Source organism: Oreochromis niloticus, linkage group LG13 (assembly GCF_001858045.2).
Source record: "Oreochromis niloticus isolate F11D_XX linkage group LG13, O_niloticus_UMD_NMBU, whole genome shotgun sequence".
NCBI classification, from domain to species: domain Eukaryota; kingdom Metazoa; phylum Chordata; class Actinopteri; order Cichliformes; family Cichlidae; genus Oreochromis; species Oreochromis niloticus.
In genome coordinates, this window is record NC_031978.2 from 25,511,059 (window position 1) to 25,532,532 (window position 21,474).

Here is a 21,474-nt window from a genome sequence, read left to right on the forward strand (position 1 = left end):
TTGAAGAACAGGGTGCTTCCACAAAACATCAAAAGATTCCAATCAATAATTAGAACTTTTAAACACTATTAATTGAAACTGCACATGGATAAAAGCCACAGTTTTCTACTGTCTGAATAGAATGTGCTCACTCTGCCTCACAGGTGCAAATAAAAGGCTGAGATGCTCGTTTTTTGTTAAAAGAGGAACAAAAATAGAAACAATCTATTTTAGATGCACCTGAGGAAAAAAAATCCTGTGTATGATATGATAATGAGGGATGACAGTAGCTATATAAAGTGCTTTGGAAAGTTTGCTCCTGATTGATACATGTTGAATATTTTTAGAAATTTAAAAGGGAATATAAAAAGATTAAGAGGAGTGAACAGAGACGGACTAAAGCTTATCAGTCATCGGTATTATTAATCCACATTAATGTGACACATGACAGTAATTTTAGTATAAGAGGAAAGAAAAGGTCCTCTCACACGTTACCATATAACTGTTTTAATATAGGACGATCAGGTCAAAAAATAAAAGAGGGATGAGAAACTGACGTAGTCCTTACAGACATACACAGTTTGTTTAGACAATATTTGAACATGGATGTTATCACATGCAATAAAAATATAATACAACATGCTGTCAAGTCTGAAGACAGCAGTCACTTACCGCTTTGTCAAACTCCATCTCTGAAAAGAATTTATACCAAGGCTCATTCTCTAAATCTACATCTTCTGGACTTACATCCTGAGTCTAGGGGCATGGTAACAAGAGGAGGAGAAAGACAAAGAGAAGACAGTTCAGACAGCACAGAATATACACACCGAGGAAATGAGCCCATCACATTGACTTGACTGAGCCAGTTTCTAACCAACAGGACGATTTTCAAGCAATGCTGTAGGTGCTGTAAAAATAAATTAAAGATATGATTTGTATTGTTTTGAAGTTGATATTTGAATAGTTCAAGAAAGATCTTAGAAGGCTACTAATTTACTTTCGTGCTAAGCGGAAAATGAGAAAATTGTTATAAAGCAATAGCTAGCAGACAGGTCACTTAGCTTAGCAGAAAGGCGGGAAACAGACAGTAAGAGACCCCAGGAAACTGTTGGTTAAAAAGTAAAGAAGTCATTTCTGACACTTTAAAATAAGTGAACACAATTAAGTGTAACAAGTTATTTAGTTTCATAGGTGTTAGCAGGGTGGCTGTTTCTCTCATTTTCATCCTTTGTGCTATGCTAACCTGCTAGCTTTTGCAAGATATTTTGGCAAATGGAGCGGTATACACCTTCTCATTAAAGGCTTGGCAAAAAACAATTAAACACCTTGCCCAAAATGCCAAATTATGCCTTCAACAATACAATACTCACATACACAAACTGTATGTACAACTACGAGCAGCTGGCGATGTTTTCCCTGTCTGCACTGTAAGGCTACGCTCCAGTTTAGAGAGAAAACACAGAAATACAAAGAGGATATTTTACAGGAAAATGACTTTAACTCTGAGTTTTATTTACTCATTTATTTAACCACTGAAGCATATTGTTAGCCTCTGCTGAATGTCTAAATGCAACTTTGCATCTTTTCAAATGCAATTACTTTAGAAGGGTGAGAGGAGAAACACTTTCAGCGACCAAAGATAACTTAGTATACATTAATTTATATATACACTATCTATAAAATACAAATGGATATAAAACTGTCCCTTAAGCCTTTTACCGGCACAAAGCTGTTATTTAATAAGAACTACATATCAATTTTATTCTAATCTAATTAACAAGCAGATACATAATGTCCAACAACACATGCATACGCAGAAATGTAGTCATTTATGGAGAACAACACAACTTTGTGTAACATGAATGGACTGAAAGGAAAATGACCACCTCCATTAACAAGAGCATTCCGCTATTATAACAATTTGAGCTTGTAATTAAAAACAACAGAGCTCATTATTTTACCCCTGTCCCAGGATGAATTGGAGCACACTCCTAATGAATGCACTGGTTGGCACTGCATTCATTAGGAGAATCAGGCTAGATCTTGGCTAAAAACATCTACTAGTTTGATGTAAATGGGCTTCAGACAGCAATTACATAACCAACTATGTACTTCATTACAATACCGAATATTCCCATGTCCTCAATATTATGTAAGAGGGAAATATAAAAACAGCCACCTGAATCCTATGAGCCACAAAACACAACTCTCAAGGACACTGAGTAATGCTGCATCATTTCTTCATCACAAAGTGTCGAGGTGAGAAATGAACGTAAGACAGAGAGCATTGCATTTCCTCTCTAGTAAACACACAGGATCAATGTTTAGTGTCTGTGCAGGGATGCTCGGGATGCTCTCACGAGCCGATTCAGCCCAATAACCTTAAACTGAACACAGGAAGACAATGGCTATCCTTGTAAGTGATACTCCTCCGCTTGCTTCCAAACAGGATCGTCTGTCACCGCAACAGGACACCCTTAAGGAATGTAGTGGCTACACATACGTCGCCTGCCGAGCCGTTAGTGAAGCTGCCACTCAGGAGCTTAGACATGGTGGCAGGGGGTGCAGGGGGGGGGGGGGCGCGCATGATGGGTGGAGTGGGGAATAGCTCACACGACATGAAAACACAAAGGCAGGGAGAGGAAGGGAAAGAGAGAGGGCGGGGGAGAAACAGGCAGGAGGCAAGCATACCGTTCTCTCCAGCTTCAGCACCGATGATTTCCCCGGCTCGTACTCAAAGATGCTCTTGGGCTCGGCGCGGTACTTCCTGGTGTCTACCTTTATATCTGGGGGCTCCCACTCATTCCTGTGAAGAGAGGCGGGAATTGGGGAAGGGTGGGGTGTGAGATCGAAGACAGCCAATCCTTATCAAGTAGTCTCCATAGCAACCAGCACAGGCTAAGATATCTTTTTTTTTTACGATTCATATATGACGTCCGCCCTCATTATGCCTGCCTCCCTGTCCTCCTCCTCTGCGTCTAATGATGATAGGACAGAAAATCCAATTCACAGTTGAGCCAAATGAGTAATTTGATTAGGTAAACTAGATTGGACCTGGTAACAAAAAACAGAACGCAGCATTTCCTGGGAGAATTTCTTAACAGACAGTCAAGTATAAAATGACTATTCAGAAAACACAGAAAAAAAATAGGGCAAACAAAAAGCATGCTCTCTTTGATGAGCATCAAGGACGACGCGGGACCTTTCAGCAGCACTGATAACGACACGTTCAGGAGTGCAGTGCTTCATCCATAAACACCAAGGAACAAGGAAGGTCAGTCCTCAACATGTCATCTGCAGCTTTTGTGGGCAACACTTTATCCTCCATCACCTGTCTGCCTTCATCACTCCATCACTCACGTCTCTGAGCGCAGAGTCAGGCCTTTGTCTGTGCTGACATGTGGTGTGGAAGGTTGACACTAATCATACTTCAAGCAAAAAACTAGAGGACACAGTGGTGGAAGCCAATGGGAACAAAGCATGCTCAGATTTTCAAAGTCAGGGAATAAATAGCTTTTTTGCTCCACTACAGTAAGCCCTGCTTATCTACACTTACTAACTCTGTAGGTAAACGCAGGCAGTATTTCAGTATTTGAAGTATTCCGAACTGTGAACAGCTTCTTCTTTTGCTAACAAACACAAACAGAACTATGCTGTGCGTTAAGTATCAAAACAAACATCTTTGCTTTGGACTGGGGCAGATGGAAGATGCTGACCTTTTGGCAGAGGGTTTGAGGGAAGACGACCGCATTGGCACGGGCATCGAGCGGCCTCTTGAATCAACCTCATTCTCACTTTTTGAGCGTGGGACTGCTCTCACTGGAAATAGGAACATAAATACCTCAATACTTGCACTGTGTAAATAGTGTCTCCAAATTTAGAACATTATTTTGGTTTAACTCCTACAGCTACTTATCCCAGACTCACCATCTTCCAAGTAACCAAAGGGGGTTGGACCATCATCTGAAAGAGGAGAGTACAGCAATAAAAAGTGATTTATTATTAATTTTATCTCTTGCTGTCTTTGTTACTTAAAAAGCAATGAATATAGCACAGTATTAAATAATTCAGAAGACACTGAAGACACTCTTTTCCTGCGTTTTCCCTTGCCTCACACCTTCCATTAGACCAAACACAGACAAAGAGTGTCAAATCAAAGCACTTCAAGGGAAGCATTACTGAGCTAAAAAGGGATCCAAGCATCGATGAGCACTGAGGGTCTGACTGAGTAATGCACCGTAGAGCCACAGAGCCAGAACTGTCACAGTCAGAGAGCTCTGGTAAGTGTCACAGCTACACATCTAGATTGATCACTTCATGCAATTGTTGAGCTGATTCTGAGCATCTCCTTTCATTTTACCTAAAACCTTGCTGTGGTGGCTAGAATGTGCAAATCGAAAACCAAAACTGTGAGCCAGACTCGACCTTAACCATCTAGTGCTTCAACCTAAACCCTGGTTAGTAGAGTATTATTATGGAGGATCTTGCATAGATTCAACTCTGGGTGACAGACTAAAAACGTTAATGTAGGACTACAGCAGCACCTAGTGGTTGAAATAATGCACCACCTCCCAGTAACAATGGGCAAATGATGCCTTATTGCAGAAAAGTCAGAATAAGCGTCTACAAAATAATCAACTATTAAAAAAAACGATTACAGCCTGAAATTTGTAGTAATAGATGGTTAACAGAAAAAAAAGAACATGACAGAATTATTACATTTTTCTGATATAAAAGGAAAAATACACTTGAAGGCGTCGTGCATCTTCCATGCATCAACTGGAAATAGTATATTATTCAGGGGATGATCATAACACTTCAGTAGATGAGATAACCTTTTCTTTAATCAATGATTGTTTCAATAATTGTAATAAAACTCAGAATTTAGTTATTTTTATTTCACTCCTGAAGTAGGATTTTTTTTGATAGTTATGCATAAAAAGTATCACTCATTATATAATTTTGTTATTTACACCTGTCCTTTTCCTACTGTGACATGCCACAGCATACAGTATTGTCCAAAAGTGTTGTGCCACCCCTCATTTCTTCATATTGTTCTTTAAGTAGCTTTGAGGAATAGTTCTCCGTGTATTCTTTTCCACTTCAGTCCAGTTCTTGTACCTGACCATTTTCAGGGAAATGTTTTTTTAAGCCACACTGACCTATGAATCATTTAAGCACCAGGCGCCTAACAAGGGCTGAACCCGTGTTGTTTTTACAAATGACAAACGACTCAGCAAAGAATCAATTTTTAAACTGCATCTTTAGCCACTTTGTTACCAGCAGCGTGTCTTGGCATTGCAGCATGTCCTTAAAAAATGTGAGGAAATTAGAAAAATGGAGGACAAAAGAAAAAAAAGCCCAAAAAGCTACATACAGCAAAAGAACAGCATCTGAAAGTCATGTCTTTAAGAAATTGGGAAAAATCCAGCAAAGATCTGACACAGGACCTAAGAGGTGCATCCGGCCCTCAACTTGATCCATCTACCTTTCAATGAAGCCTCATCAGAAATAGTCTTTGTGGAAGAGTGACTATCAAGAAGCCATTCTTAAGGAAGAAAAGGATAAGATGTGCCAAATTACACAAAACCTGGACTGGAAATGAGTGGCTACAGGTCTTAGAGAGTAATGAATCCAAATGTGAAATTTGTGGTTTATTAGTATGTACAGTGATCACAAATATCACTGCCAATGCAGTAAAAGCACACAATCAGGAACACTGTCAAACATGGATTGGCCTCCCCAGTGCCTGGACCTCAACATTACTGAATCCGTGTGGGATCATCTTGACAGAGAACAGAACAAAAGGCAGCCAGAATCCAAAGAAGAGCTGTGACTGACCTTCAAGAAGCCTGGAGAACTATTATTAAAGAGTACTTACAGAAATTACAAGAAAACTTGGCAAAAAGAGTTCAGGCTGTGTTGAAGAATAAAGGTGGTCACACCAATAGTGACTTTTAAGTTTGTTAGAATTGTACAAACTCTATTTTTTCCTTATATATTCTACACTTCCATGTATATTTGCAGACGTTTCAATACACCGCTGCACCTAATTCCCATTCTCATCGCAAAATATAAAGAAACAGGGGGTGGCACCAGACTTTTGCACAGTATTGGATACAAACAGATTTCGTTCTGTGATCAGGAGTTCTGCACGAACCTTGCAGTGTATTTAATTACTGTAATAGCGACTGTTAAGAAACACATGTCAGGAAAGATCACATAAAAGCCTTTCTGCGTCTTCAAGCTCTGTTGTTTCGAGGCGAGTAGGTACTAGCGCAAAGATTAAACACAGCTGAAGTATTTAAGAGGGTCCAAGATGGCTGCAGATTAGTAAAGCCAACGAGAGTGGAGTTACTGCCATCAGATACCTTTCGATTTCACCTGAATCTCATAGCTCTCAGGGAATATGTAGGTGGGACGGTAAGGGTTTTCCTCAATAGGCTCTATGCACAATGATGGAGAGACAGAGGACAGCATGACATAACACAGAGACACATATATAAAGACACACAGGGACAGAAACAGACTGATCAAACAGAGAAACAACACAGTAGAAAAAAAGAAACGACTTACCAGGTATTTTGTGAATCTGTTTGAACATTGTCTTATACCAGTCTTTGGACTTTTCAGTGTTCTGAAATTACAGTGAGGGAACAATTAATTCACAACCAGTCAATGAGAATTTCAGAAGAGCATCATCTGCATCCTTTTCGAGCAGGAAGACGTTCCCCTGTCTGAGTTTCTCAGAGCATTTTGTTTCATTTAATAAAGTGCAACAAATGAGAATGACAGCAACTCATTTAACATTACTTCTGATGAAGTGCTATTGTGAAGCTGACACCTAAATGTGAGAGTGCTATTAGTAACACACACCTGCTATGAGTGTGATTAGAGGACTATATATTATATTTATTGCAACGATTAAAAAAAATAAAAATAATAATCACATCAAAAACATGACATATGGTCATGCTTTCTGTATAAATACTACCTCTTTTACTGTAGCATTAATCACCCATGTGTTATCTAAACAAAGCACCCATTAAACATTTACAGAGAGTCGATTAGTCTTCATTCGACAGCTGGTTTGGTCGCTCACCCGTACAGGCACAATGGGCTTGTTGAGAGGACTCAGCACAGGGGAGTGCAGTGATAGCCGCTGCCTCTTCCCGTCCATTTCAGGGACTGGACTGACAGTTTCGCTTCTGGATTCGGGGCTTTTGTCCCTTTCTGGGGTTGGATCTGTGAAGCACAAAAAAATAAGCTAAAAGAAAGCTAAGTTCACAACACATTTCCAGTGATGTGGCAGCACAAGCAACCAAAAAGCATGAAGAGAGATTATATAGAATTTGTGCAGGAAATAACTTTTCAGAACATTTCAGATGCAGTACATTATTTACTTAAGTTACTTCCAACACCTGTGTATTGTTTATGCTGGGAAACCACCATTACTTACTGGGATACTTCACTCAATGAAGTGATTCAGATATTAATACCGCTCTACCAAGCAGAGTAAGCCTGTAGCTCAGTTTACTGAGTTGGCTACGTGTGTTTTATACTGCTAATAAACTCAACTTTTAACTTAACAGGGAGACTCTTAATAATAGTGCCACCAGTGTATTTCCAGCAATCCAGAGGAAAAATGTCTGCTGTTAAAGCAACACTTATATTGGTGGATGTGCAAAAACAATATATTGTGAGCATTAAAGCAGAGATGCATGTTTTTAAGGACAGATTTTTGACATTTTGCCTTTATTGAAACCAGAGCTGAATCCAGGCCCCTCCAGCAGCCTTTGGAATATGGGTCACCAGCTCATCCTAGTAAGCTACACAATGCATTTTGGGTATACTGCATTTCATGCCCTTTTTACATAAAATACATGACAAATATCAGAAAGTATATTGTCTTTTTTTTCTACATGACTTCTCACATCTAAGTGGTAAGACAAGCTCAGTCACACACACTTGGATTTAAATGATAAGGATAAGGTTTGTCCAATGTCAAGTAAATAAATGAAAGAACAGAAGTCGGCCTACAAAACTCAAGTTCATGCTAATCAGTAATTTTTCCATGTAACCCACTGGTGACGGGAACAATAACGTCTAAGATTAAAATCCCAGGTTTGATAAGAAGCAACACAAAAGAAAAACAGCGTCAAACAAAAAGGAAATGAAATGTGTCCGGTATAAGCTGAGCATCGTGCTGCGTTCCCAAAAATGGTAACATGTTGGCGCTAGAGTCTTGACTTATTACTTCATGACGCTCGTATCAAACCAACAAACAAAAGTTAGTCATGAAACCGGGAAGGGGGGCGAGGTGCGCACACAGATGGTTCAGTCGAGAAATGAAAAAGGTGTTGCACTTTAATAAAAGCAGGACTGCTGCGAGCAGTCGAACGAATGAAAAAAAACAACGTGTTATATGTGTTAGCCATCAACGAGACCTCAGTGCGTACCTTCAGAATGAGAAAGCTGCTTTTGCTGTTCTGTTGTGAAAGAAACACAGACAAAGACATGGCATCAAAGTAAAATGTGACTCAGCAGTGATGTGTGAAAGCAGCTGTTATACATGTAACGCAGACAGAGACAAAGACACCGTTAAATGTTCCATGTGACACAGCAGAAAAGATCTCCTCGCTAAGTAAAGACGTAGTGGAGTGATAAGCAGGAAAGCAGCACTCCCAGTGTCTGAACTGTAATCTGAGGTTATTCTGTGTTTTGGTAGCTGGTCCCTCTGCATGTGTGTTTTTGATCTGTCATGCTGGTGCTCCAGTGCAACATTCAGTGGGTCTGAGTGACATATATATGACTTAATACCACCAAGCTTGCCTAAAAGGGCACACGAGCAATTTTAAGCTTCTTAACATCTGTTGCCCCCAACCTACAGAAAGGTGTGCTCACCTCTGTTGTGTTGCAGCAGGACTATGGTGGGGTTAACTATGCTGGTGCAGGGATAAACAGAGCTGGGAGTCGATGTGACTGAGTTCTGAACGTCAGTGAAGAATGGAGCTCGATTTTCTTTTATGCTCTCAGATGAATTGTTCTGAAAGTGACAGAAGATACAAGTTTACAAGTCAAGAGAAAGAAAAACTGTCCTGTAAAAAAAAAAAAAAGACATCTAACCAGCACCCTAAAATAACAAGATCACTCAGTGCTCATAAAATCAAACCAAGATCGTGTGTTAAATGGGGTGGAAGTAAACGTACCTGGCACAGAGTGTTGTTTACAGGAGGTAAATCGGCTGTGTCATTGCTGCCACCCTCAGCCAGTCCTGCTTTAGAGCTGTCTCCATTAATCTGGCTTGTCCAGCCACCTAAAAAGGGTCCAAAACTCTCTTAGTTTGGCAGCCAGCGCGGCAAGAGCAAAAACACTGGGGACGATGCTAAAAAGTAAATTTTCTGACCGAGCTTATGACAGCAAATCATAACAGATAATTGCAGATAAAATAAATCTCCATTTCATCTGCGGGGTGTGAATGCTTTCCTTAGTGGTTTTCATGCATAGGGCTGTTAATATCCCCAGGAAAAAAAAAAATTAAGAAGGATTCTCCCACAATCTCTGAACTTTGTCACAAGAACAAAGTGCCTATTCAGTTAGCTGTTAAGGCCATTTGTTCCACTGGCCTTTATATTCAGACTCTACAACAATTAAAGCATCTCCCCAAAAGCCTTGGCTAGCCTCCAGACCGGTTCCATTCCGCTCTGCACAACAAACGAGCCCACAGTTAAGGCTGCCTGCTCCAAAGTGCAGCGTGGGCAGGCCACAACAAAAGACCTCTTTGACACTTGTATGAAAATATGAGCAGTCGCCCTTTATCATGGCTCTGAGCGTGCCCAGCTGAGCATACACTTTAAAATGTGAGTAGTTATATAATCCTGACAGCAAAACACTTGAAATGCTGACAAACATGACGAAACGCCTGTTAAATTACGGCCACACTCACATCCTCTGTCCACATTTTACACGGATGTGCTCTTGTCCCCCCCGCCCACACGGCCATGTTATTCTTGCTAACCTCTTAATATTCTCTTCATAATGTGGAGAGCTGTTACGAAACAACTGTGGCAGCTGTCCTGACTTACTTGGTGTTGAGATGACGTTTGGCTCATCGCTGATGCAGTCCTCATCATCGATGTGGACGAGAGTGGCCCTTAGGGTCACCACGCCTTTCCCTTTGCAAACTCTGCTCGGGTCCAAATCTGAAAACATTCAAAATCTCACTTTAGCTGCTACTTATTTATTTTTTTTGGTGGTTGTTAAGGAACGTCTTGCTGCTGAGAATCCAACTTATTGCTACCTCATGCTCCAAATCACCAAAATAGAACTGTTACATCAAAACCAGGCCATCAAATTAATATCCTGCTGTCCTGTAAAACTAATTACCATGAGCACCCCGCCAGAGGTGAAAGTAGAGCGCCTGAAGCTTGTCCCATACAGTATTTTTTTATTCCCCCGTTAAATTAACACCCAATTCTCAACAAGTGACTTTGAAGATCACATCCTATGTCTCCTGTGTGAGTATGAGGTTTCCACAGCTGTAGTAGCTGAAACATTGATGAGCCACATGGATGCATCACCTGGGGTGGGAATCAGGTCAGGAGAGCCTTTCATGCTTTTCACAGGTGTAATCCTGACAGCACAGACTGTTCGAGGACCTGAAGGGACTTTAACACAACAAACACACAGTGTGTGATTATGAAAAAGGGTATATTTAAGCAAAACATCCTACTTTAAGATTTGAAGCAGTTATCTATCACCTGTTCATTAAAGCAATTCACTATCTGATTTAACAAGCGCGCTACATAGTACGTGATCGATTTAATGCCATGCAAGTGATGAATTCACATCATTGTGGTACATAGGAGATGAGGTTAAATTAACTATTTGATAGGCTTAGACTGAGAGCTGACTTACTGGGAGCTGCGCTTGGTCTTACGCTGCCCTCTGCTGGAGAGCCCTGGAAGGGAAACACATGGAAGACTATTAAAGAGGAGGTTTCCTCAAGATAGATTCCTATGATGTATTATTAAGTATTAACCTGCAGCTACACAAAGATCCTGACAGAATTCAGAATAAAAAATTATGAGCAACAACTAAATAACTTTTTGTTGGAGGCACAAAACAAAATTTTCAATTCATTTCAGGTCCTAGCAGGAAGAGATGAAAGGGTTTGCATCTGTGGGCACCTATAAAGAAATCCACTCATGTTCATTTTAACCTACAGTCACCTGTGCTTCCCTCCAATGCTCATGTGTGACTTAGTCTGACAAACATAGCGCCACAGCAGTGGAAACATCTGCATCATTCTCAATAAACTTCACATCAGATGGACTGAGGAGCATGAATTTGGTAACCAGGCCAGGTCTCTGCTGCGGTGCCACTTGTTAGAATGGATGACTGTATGCACTGAAGGAATATAACATACACAGAAAATGTCTTATACGGGTAAGATTTGCTTTAGCATTGGCATTAATAGTGAAGGCACTGCAAAGACAGCTTTAATGAGGAACCACATACAGCTAATGAAACTGTGGTTGTGCCTCTGTGGTTGGGTTACACACTGAAATGAGATACAACACAAACAGACAGGAAGGCAGTGAACTTTATCTGTTTAAATCATCTGAAGAACCTTTCACGTTAAGTTATATTAGTAATTCAAAGCGTCGTTTAATTCAGAAAAACTTTCAAACTCAAGCCAACAGCCATTGTTTGCTTACAACATAATACAGCACAGTCTATATAATATATAATCATGATTTTTTCCATCCAGAGAGATATTACAACTTATGTTACAGATACTAAAAGTTGCAGTGAAACATCCAAACGGTAGCTTGGATCAGATGCCAAAAAGATCTGTTCAATGCATTCTTGCAGTACAATGCCACCGTTACTCAGCAAAGATAATTAAGATAAGATTATTGAGGATCAAATTCAGTGCTTTCAGTACTTTCCACTTTGATATAAAATTAAAATTGCATATGTGCTTCCCTTTAATGACAAGAAGAAAGGAGAAAAGTAACATGTATTGCTCTAAGCTCCAGCAGTGGTGCATGCAGAAGTCAGAGCATGGCCACCATAAAAGTATCTGTGAAACTTCCTACTGCTCTTCTGGCCGTTGTGCTCAGGCAGCATGGCTGATTTAGGAGACATCCCCATTTCAAATGCCAAGAAAAAGACTGATTAAGACTGCATACACACTCACCAAGACACTCAAACAGTCACTTGTTCATATACACAAACAGACACAAAGAGTGTTTTCTTTTCATTTTCATTTGTAAACTAAGAGGATAACAGTGAGGAAAAAGCCAGAGCAGCAAAAGCCATCTAGAATTTATTCTGTGTTGAAAATTTTAAGCTGCTTTTAAAGTTGTTCCTTTTCTTTTCCAGTACGTTCTGAGTTTGCTTGGGACACTGTGTGCTCTCTGTTTACACATGGCGGTAAATAAGCCAACCTGCAGAACAGGCTGGGGACTGATGTTCCAGCTGGAAGCCTCCACAAATAGGCCTAAAATGGATGAGGGAAAATGGGAGCGATTCCAAACAAGTCCCAAGGGGACACAAAGCAAAAAACCTTTTTAAACGTCTTCCAGTATTGGAGCTGAGCCGTCCCTGAGCATCAGAAACTGTGTGTTTATTTCCCGTCTTAAATAAAATCAGCTTGCTTCTTGACCCCCTGCATCCCGGAAAGGCAAAGCATCCATGATCTCATTTCCAAAACCATTAACAGGCATTCCTTTGAGGAGTGCTTACACTGATCTCAGTTCTGCTTCCGCTGTATCCTCACATGAACTCCGAGATGGAGGATTTACAGTAGAAAGAGCATTTTGAGTGTGTTTGAAATTCTGGCATATAACAGATAGAGCGAATATGACAGCTGACAGCGTTCAGTTTGCTGTATAAACACACAGAGCAGAGATCATCCCTGGCCTTTTTAGGAAGAGGTGCTTCTGAGCAGAGCAGGGCAGAGAGCGCCATTCATCCAGACTGTAAAAAAAGGGCAGAGCATTGCTAGGACAGCACAGGCCGGGCCAAGGCAAACAGAAAAATAAGAAGACGCTACATCAGCCATCTGATTAAAACATTATCTAAATTCACTGTCATTCTTTATAATCCAGGAAGCTCCTGTGCACTCGGGCTCTGTTATGAGTCTGTTTGGCTTAGTGGATATGAAGTTAAGTCACTATTTGTTGAATTTGTTCAAAGTTCAGCAGACCAGTTAGTGGGCCTTGAGTTAGTGGCTCAAAGGTTCCAAAGACAGCCTGATTTTTCTAGCGTCAAGTTGTCAGTTTCCTTTTTTTTAAGCTAGCGGATGTGCTATTTGTGTTGATTTCTCAGAAACAAACAAAACAAAACAAGTCTGACGAGTAGAAACTGGGGAAGTCTCATAACATTTACCAAAAAAAGTTGAATGGAAATTCACAGTTTAACAATTAACAGGGTAGGTGTCATTATATTCACATCACAGTCAGTGAAACACCCTCTCAGCTCTGACCTCTGCCATTATCTAAAAGCAGCAAAGCCCAGATGATTCATCCAATATGCATCTCTCAGTTCCATTACAACACAACACTCTCTCACACACACAGACACATAAACCTCCTACTGAACGAAAGCTCCCTGGTGTAACCAACACTGCCAAAACAAACAACTCATAAAAGCCAACGACCACCCCAAGGCGTCACTGCAAGTCTGGAGGGAGAGATACTTTACCTTCTCGATGATGTGTACAAACAGCCCTTATTCCACGACGTACATCAGGACCCTCTGAAGCCCCACGAGCCGCACGGCCGAGCTTTGAGTGTCTCATGTGGGTGGAACAGTCCCTGCGTTGACCTTGACCCTTCGCTATGTAGGGGGGTCTGTTTGCTTGCGACAACAGGCGTGTTCAGATGGACCTGTCACCACATGCCACCTGGGAATGTTGCACCCACTCAACAACTGTGGAAATCCTCCGGCCTCTTAAAATGCTCACGCAGGACAGCAGATGAGAGACAGAGAGGCAGACCAAAGATGATAGCTGCAATTTGCTACTGGATGATTCAGCCACCCATAAGGTCCTCAATGCCACAGATGCTTTCGGGTTTCCCGGAATCTGCCTGTAGTCCCAGCGCTATTCACAACTCACATCTGAGTGGAAAAAAGTGGCTTTTTTCTTTTTAATTTACCTGCATTTGTAAACAGTTGCTGGCAGACAGAAATGGAACTCTAAGCCCACTGGCTGGCTACACTGAAACCCCCCCAGCAAGGCCCATTGCACCCAGAAGCTTAGCCAGCACAGTAGCTGATGGGTTCCCAGAATCCCTGATTCAAAAGGGCTCCCTCCCAGTGCGAGGGCAGTATTCATTTAAAAGTTTTACATATAAAACAGGAAAAACATGGCCACTTTCTCTATTTTCACGTTGAGTACTTACTAAAATCCTGAATCTTATATTCCCCACAATCTTAAATAATTTTAAGATTGATGGAAAGCCTTCTTCCCCAGCATTAATCTAGCTTCTTAAACATGAAATTTGTCTTACTCTGTGATGGAAAAATACACTGTTTATTGTATTATCATCAATAAAAATGAGGAAAAGGGTATCTGGCAAAGGCCTTTGACACTGAGGTACTGAAAACAAAATGTTACCAAGGAGTTTAGCTAAAATCTTTCACAAAACAGTCAAGATTGAGCCACTCTTAGTCCTCCTAAATGATGCGGGTGGCTCTTTGTGTCCACAGGACATCTGATTTTATTGTTTAAAGTTTTGCCTCCCCGGATCAGGGAGAACTTCCTTCAGTTATAAAAGGGTACCAACAAATATTTACATTTTTTTTCTGATGAAACACCGCCGTGTTATGAAGAGAAATTTAAACTACTTATATAATCTTTGACAATCCTTTCTTCCCTGATGATTTTACAAGCTCAATGCAGAAAAGAGCCCAAGAATTCATCTGTATAAATAAGTCATAGACCCTGTTTTTCATGTCCTGGTTGTTCCATCCATCCATCCATCCAGGATTTTTTCGATACATAATAGACATTTTTAAAGGAAATTTTGCAATATCCATGCAGTTCTTCATTTGCTTGAGAAAACATTTCAGATATTTACACGGAGTGGGAGGTGGGGTGTAAAGATGTGGTGGGTTTTAAGATGTTAGCAGTTGTATTTACTGTGTTTATTTAATGTTCTGTTTATATCAACCTAAGCAAACCAGCCTGAAAGCCCCTTTTGTTTTATGAATAGGTTTGCTCCTTAAAGTGTAATAATAAACAAAACACAACAAAGCACCTGATTTTTAACATTATTGTCTTTCTGTGTGGTGTTTGGATGTTCTGTGCCTGTACAGGTTTTCCAATCCAAAGACAAGCACGTCATTCCAGACCTGAGCATGAATGGTTTTCTGGATAGTTTTAATATGAACACATACTGTAATTTGTTTATTCTTTTTTCCCTGTGTAATTACACAATGTCTTGTAGAGATTTTCCTCGTCTGAGCCTTATCTTAAACTGGACCTCGAGCTTTGTTTGTAGTTTTGGTGCTTTCCTTTTGGAGCATTTTTATTGAAGTTGTCTGACAAAACTGTGTGTCAAGCACACTCTGACCAAGAGTGCTAATTCTATTTTATTAGATTATTATTTGGCATTATTTAAAAACTCTGTGCATCAATCACTTGTTTGTGAAACCAAAATGGGTAACTTATCACTTCTAACCTTAGTGTAAAACACTGCATGCTCTTATGCAAATTGATTTTTCCTTGAATTGATTTATGACTTCAATATTTAAGCTCTTGGAGCATTTTTACAGGCACCACAGATTACTCTTATGGATTATCTAAATTTCCTGTCTGTCCATTTTCAAATCTAAACAGAGCAGGGTGATACAAAGTTGAACTGTAATGCATTCCCTCCATGGGGGGTAGGGGTCTCTGTGAAACAGTCAGAGGCTGCCTTAAAAGTGAGCCATGTCAACACAAAAGAGCTCTCTTCACACGCTCAGCTGTACTATAGACAGAGAGAAAGCGCTGTTACGTAACGCAGTTTGACTTCTGCTTTGTCAACAAATGGCAGAGAGGGGAGAAGCTATCCAGTGCTGTGTGCAGATCCCACCAAACAGCTCCAAACATGGCTCGAAATGGCTGCTCCGGAGCAGCAGCTTATCCTCCTAATTGAGAAGAGACCCCCCCACCTACCCTTCTACCCTCCCCACTCTCTTCCATAAACAGCTTCCACACTGGACACCAGCCTTGGATTCTACACATTCCTCAACCAAAGCTATTTGAAGTTCATTTCAAACAACTGCAGCATAAAAGGAAATGTATGTAACTTACACACTACACTCATTACAGTCCTGAGAACAGGATTACACATTCGTGTTGATAATGGAAGGAGCTTAAGCCGGGGTTGTATGAAGACAGCTTCTATGCCTTTGAATTCTTTGAAGAAGAGTTTAAAGCGATCCTACGGTGTCACTATCATATTTGAGGGCTTATTTTGAGGATAATTCTTCACCTGTAGATAAAAAGGTCCTTTTTGGAAGGAAAACAAACCCACTCATGACACTTGTCATTGTATGATGTGTTCCCCATTGCTCGGAGAGGCTAGCGACCTGCCAACGCATCACCGAGAAGCCCAGACAGTTACTGGAAGTGACCATGGCCAGATCCCCGGGACAGGAAACACTTGGCTGGTACGTGCCGAGGTCCTGGGGAGGACTGCAGTTGGCTGCGTGGACCAAACCGCCTGTTACAGACACTGTGTTAGAGAGCCAGGCTCCTTCTAACATGCCTGCTAGGCTTTTAGAGCCAGCGTAATAAGAATGTCAGGGAGCTGACAATTTACCCAGGGTGATACATCTTCACAGCAAGGGCTCCAGGCTTGACTCCAAGAGTGAGAGAGCTTGGATCACAGGCCTCACAGAGAGGATAAACACTGAATATCCAACTAGCTTTGCGGTGTCTCCTTAAGGGACTTTCAGAGAGTTTACTTTTAAAGGAGCTGAGTTTAGTTTAAAAAGTTTCAGATGAAAACAGAGTGACATAATTGGAAAAAAATAAAGTCCATAAGACAGTAGAGAGGTATGTAATTTGGCAGTATGAATAAGACATGGCGTTTATTTAATGTCATAACTCCATAATGAGCACAGCTGTGCACAACAGATTCCTCCTGGCTTAGATAATGGGAGGTACTTGCACATTAGGTGAGCGGCGCTGACAATTCAAATCATTGTCACAGAGAGCGCTCAAAGTGTTTCCTCATCTCCGCTGAATGTTTTGACTCTGACAGGGACTGGAAGCTCTGAGCGTGTTCCTTAATATAACTCTCCGAGCGCCTATGTGACAGCACTACTTGATAATTGAGTCATAGGATATGGCGGCTAAACGTGAATATAAACAGCGATGTGATAATCCAGCAATTTTAAGTGCTATGAAGGCATCCTCGTGTGAAATGAGCGTGCAGCAGGACTCCAACTGGTCCCCATCATCCATCTATTTCAGGAATGCCGGTGCAGCCTGACTCGTCCCCGTCACACCCAGAAACAAACAGAGGCAGCCAGCTCTGACTGTAACAGCCCCGCTTCACAGGTGGTGGCAAAATATTAGATGGTCCTTATTCTTTGTTACATTTTGCAGTGAGCGATTGAGAAAGCTGTGGTGTACAAGTGTCACTTGAGAATTCTGGCTTGGTCTGTGAGATTTTTAGTAAGGACGTGTGCTGATTCTCATTAAACTATCTGCCAGCAAATGCTGCGATGCTGGTGTTTTCCATCAGTGCTGACATGGATGGGTTGGGGGTTTGGGGATGGTGTGGGACGTATGGTGCTTGTGACGGCAGTGGAGGCGGGCGCTGCTTAAATCTATCACCAAAGCGTAAATTGTCTTTTCACGGTTTTGTTTACGTGCATACGTGATCAGGGCGGGGGTTCCGTGCGCCACCGACCTTGAAAAGCCAACGCATAACACTTCATTTCCCCATCCACTTCATCCAATGGCAGGAGACGGTGAAAGCAGACAGGGGGTTCGGCGGTGGGGGTGGGGGTTGCCAAGCAACCTGTTGTAACATTAACAAGGAGTGAAAACAGAAACCTGGTGTCTGGCTGAAACGTCCGGCCTAATCCAAAGCCATCCGTTATTCCCAGTAAAGCGAAGGCTGTTCTCCACAAATGCTGCCACTACAAAGCTTTCTGTTCAAGTCATGCAAATATCCAGCGTCACCACACAGCTGGTGTACATAAACCGCAGCTAATTAAAACAAGTGATCCTAAAAAAGTATGTCTCAACAAGGAAATACTATCATTTCATTATTCTTCCAATATCCAGTAAAAGTAGTAGTACATATATGACTACATATATCATTCTGAACAGATGGGTACAGTAGGCCTACAACACAGCGACAGTATTCACCCATGTAAACAACAGCAAAAGCTAAATTATCCACACTTTGGCAATGCAAATAAATTCTGAGGAGACTGCATGACCAAAGGGGTAATTGGACTTAAAATAAAACATATTGTGACTAGCTGTCTGTCAGATTTCCAAACCACATGGAGATCATCATGGAAAAACAAGACTATGCTATTCCCGAGGCCAGCTGGCTTTGGCAAATCTTTGTATTTCAGTTTTGAGATTCATGTTTCTGAGGATCGCTCCTCTCAAATCTAGGGGAACTGTGTAACGTGACTCGTCATAAAATATTAACAACCGTGCTGGGTTCATACTAAACGAAGAGCCCCGCGCTCGAGAAGTTGCACAGATCAGGCAGCTGTTTGGTGTGCCGATCAATCAGTTCTGTATTGGCTTTTTTGGATACTGAAAACACGATGTGCACTGCTTCTTGACGTACCAGCTGGACTTGTCCTTCCTCAGTGGTGGATGCTATTCTGTAAATGGAAAAATTCAAGCATACACGTTGCAGCTAAAATTAATGCAGGCTGCAAACTTTACACTCTGTTTGAATATTCTTTGAACTGTGCACTCTATCCTCCTGTTTAGAAACACTAAAACACCTGATGAATCACTGTATCTATATATATATATATTTTAAAACAGGAAGGGAAAGCATTCCTTTGCAAATCATCCAAATTTACTGTTGAAGTAAAAGTCATTACAGTCATGTGTTCAATCTTTCAGAACATAACAAAAATTTTCCTTCACATAGATCATTTTCATCTTGCTTTAATTGCACAACAGAACCTGCAAAATGTCATAAGGGTATGTCTGCTCCCTGACTAAGCAAATGGCTCCTGGGTGAGCTGCTACCAAACATGTGACTGATGTGTTATATGTACACACCTATCAAAATCCCTGTGTAAACAGCCACAGGTCCTCTACTGACATCTTGCAAACCAGAAGTCTTTGTTGTACTTGTAGTAAGGACATGTGGGAAGCTAATGGACTTCCTGATCTTTCTATGTAAACAACGCTTAGATAACTGAATATCTCCATTAACCACGTCCAACAAGTCCACATGATAAGATGAACACAAGTGACTGAGTTATTTTCAGAGCGTGGCAGCTACACAGCAAAACACTGAAACAGGTGGTTTGGAGTAAAATCCGTCTGAATGCTTTCCCCCTGTCCTTGGAGCGGTTTGATGAATTATTTGTGCAAGGGTTAATATTTTATCACGCCTGTTTAGACTCATGTTACTCAGGGGTAAAAGTGTGAATGAAGACTGAGACGGGGGATCTGTAGAGTTTCACAAGGAGGCGTCTTATGTATTATAGGAAGCTCCAATCTTAGATCTTCAGTTAAAATAGGAAACGACAGGATTGTTTTCCCAAATTGTAGCTAAACTGGCAGGTAGACATCACGCAAAGATGCCTCTGTAATTCTTTAGAATTCCATCACAGCAACGATGAAAAATGCATATTATAAAAAATGACATACAACCATAGTGACAAATGTCAGTTTTGCCTTGATGCAATCCTTTCCAGTGGCGTGTTTAGTGGGACTAGGAGAAAATCCCAGCTCAACTTGCAAGCACAACTTTTAGATTCTTAATCAAAGGAGGCAATTTTTAATTTTTGAGATGCAAAAAAAGACTAAGAAGACACAAATAGCTTAACAGCTCTTCAGAGTCACACTAAAGAGCAAAACGCTTGGCAGGAGAGTGTCCTCTGTGGGTTGCACAGTTAAGATGTGGACAAGACGAGGTGTTTGTTACAGTCTGTGAGTCTGTGTGTGGCCACAGTTGTGCCGCCAAGCAGTTGTTCGTGTCACATGCTGTTCACCGTGAGTCTTCAGACAGACCTGTTTGACATATAGCCCAACATTCAGCTCCTTGTGTCAACACAAAGAATACCCACACTTTTAATATTGTGCAGTTACATAACACAGGTGCTAAGTTAGTCATGCTCACAAAGATGTCCCTGGACTAAGGAGTGGAAAATGATAACAGTCCTACCAAATCAACCTCCTATCAAGAATATCTCCAAAACAAAGATGACAGAGGTGACAGTTTAGTTTGATCACACTGTTCAGTGAACAGCTCCCAACATCTCCATGCCGCATAATATGCATTCCATTAAGTGGATGGTCTTGATGTCACAGCCCTACTGTATGCATGTAGAGTAGCCTGAAGTCTGCCCCCTATGACTCACAATGATAACCGCCGACGTCCAACTTAAAGAAACCAACGCACGAGATCGGATTTGTCTTAAAACCAATAAATAGATACACAAATGTTATTCAGCAGTGTTATACAGCCAGCAATCCTTTAATTTTCAGATTAAGGATTTAGGTTTTTTCTTCTCGCATTCAGCTTCAGAGTGCGGCACCCATGGCGGGACGCATTCCCACTGTATGGATCTGCCTTTACTGCAGCAACTGTCCCACAGCCAGAGCCCCCATCTGCTGAGATGCAAAATCAAAACCGACTGACTCACAGAAGCATTCATATTAGCTAACCAATCATAAACTCACGTAGCACACTCTGTAATTAATATGAAATACATTATGCAGAACTGGCTTTGCATCACACCTTAACAACTCCCAAGTCAGCTGTTAACAGAGCCAGTGGAAAATAAAAATAAAGTGTTCATGCCCTGATAATAAGAACCTTTCTTTTAAGAGAAAAGCTCAAAGAAGGGCTTCAGAGACGTGCCGCTGTAACGAGCAGGTACGCTCACCTCTCTGTGATGGTAATCCAGCGTTGTGCTCGCTGATGCAGACAGACACACTTCACTGAGCTCTTTGCGACAGCTGCTCTCCACCAGCGTCCTGTCAGCGCTTCACACTCACCGGTTTCAACTGCGTCAACACCGGCGCACTGCTCACCCACCGAGCGCGAGGACCTCTCCTTTCACAATAAAAGCCTGATGCTAGTCGCTTCAAAACGGAATTAACAGAAAGGGTAGAGCGGTAGGTATAGAAAAAAGGTCAAGTGCTAACTTTGTAAGTCTGTTGCGCTGGGTAGAAAGCTGGGAAATATTAAGCATCGACAGAGCCCGGAACACAACATTAATGAAGCAGTGTGGGATCATTTAGTCTGAGAAAAGAACAAAAGAGACAAC

At 41.3% G+C, this 21,474-nt stretch overlaps 1 protein-coding gene across 13 annotated transcripts in view; it reads right to left on the reverse strand.

Annotated features, from left to right (window-relative positions):
* Window positions 1-21,244, reverse strand: part of sorbs1 (sorbin and SH3 domain containing 1) — a 39,666-nt gene extending 18,422 nt beyond the window's left edge. For 4 of the 13 annotated variants that reach the window (XM_019366527.2, XM_025897466.1, XM_019366520.2 and 1 more), the window contains exons 1-14: window positions 21,091-21,243; window positions 10,897-10,939; window positions 10,560-10,646; window positions 10,065-10,181; window positions 9,189-9,295; window positions 8,884-9,025; window positions 8,439-8,468; window positions 7,082-7,224; window positions 6,556-6,616; window positions 6,351-6,425; window positions 3,907-3,942; window positions 3,696-3,798; window positions 2,671-2,785; window positions 652-735 (exon numbers count right to left, since the gene is read on the reverse strand). In XM_019366527.2, coding sequence (XP_019222072.1) covers window positions 652-735; window positions 2,671-2,785; window positions 3,696-3,798; window positions 3,907-3,942; window positions 6,351-6,425; window positions 6,556-6,616; window positions 7,082-7,224; window positions 8,439-8,468; window positions 8,884-9,025; window positions 9,189-9,295; window positions 10,065-10,181; window positions 10,560-10,593 — 1,047 coding nt within the window. In that variant the 5' untranslated portion in view covers window positions 10,594-10,646; window positions 10,897-10,939; window positions 21,091-21,243. Of the gene's footprint in view, window positions 1-651; window positions 736-2,670; window positions 2,786-3,695; window positions 3,799-3,906; window positions 3,943-6,350; window positions 6,426-6,555; window positions 6,617-7,081; window positions 7,225-8,438; window positions 8,469-8,883; window positions 9,026-9,188; window positions 9,296-10,064; window positions 10,182-10,365; window positions 10,392-10,559; window positions 10,647-10,896; window positions 10,940-13,692; window positions 14,060-21,090 lie in introns of those variants that run through there. The other 9 variants (XR_003213467.1, XM_025897461.1, XM_025897468.1 and 6 more) reach the window with 9 other exon arrangements.
* Between the last annotated feature and the right edge of the window lie 230 nt (window positions 21,245-21,474).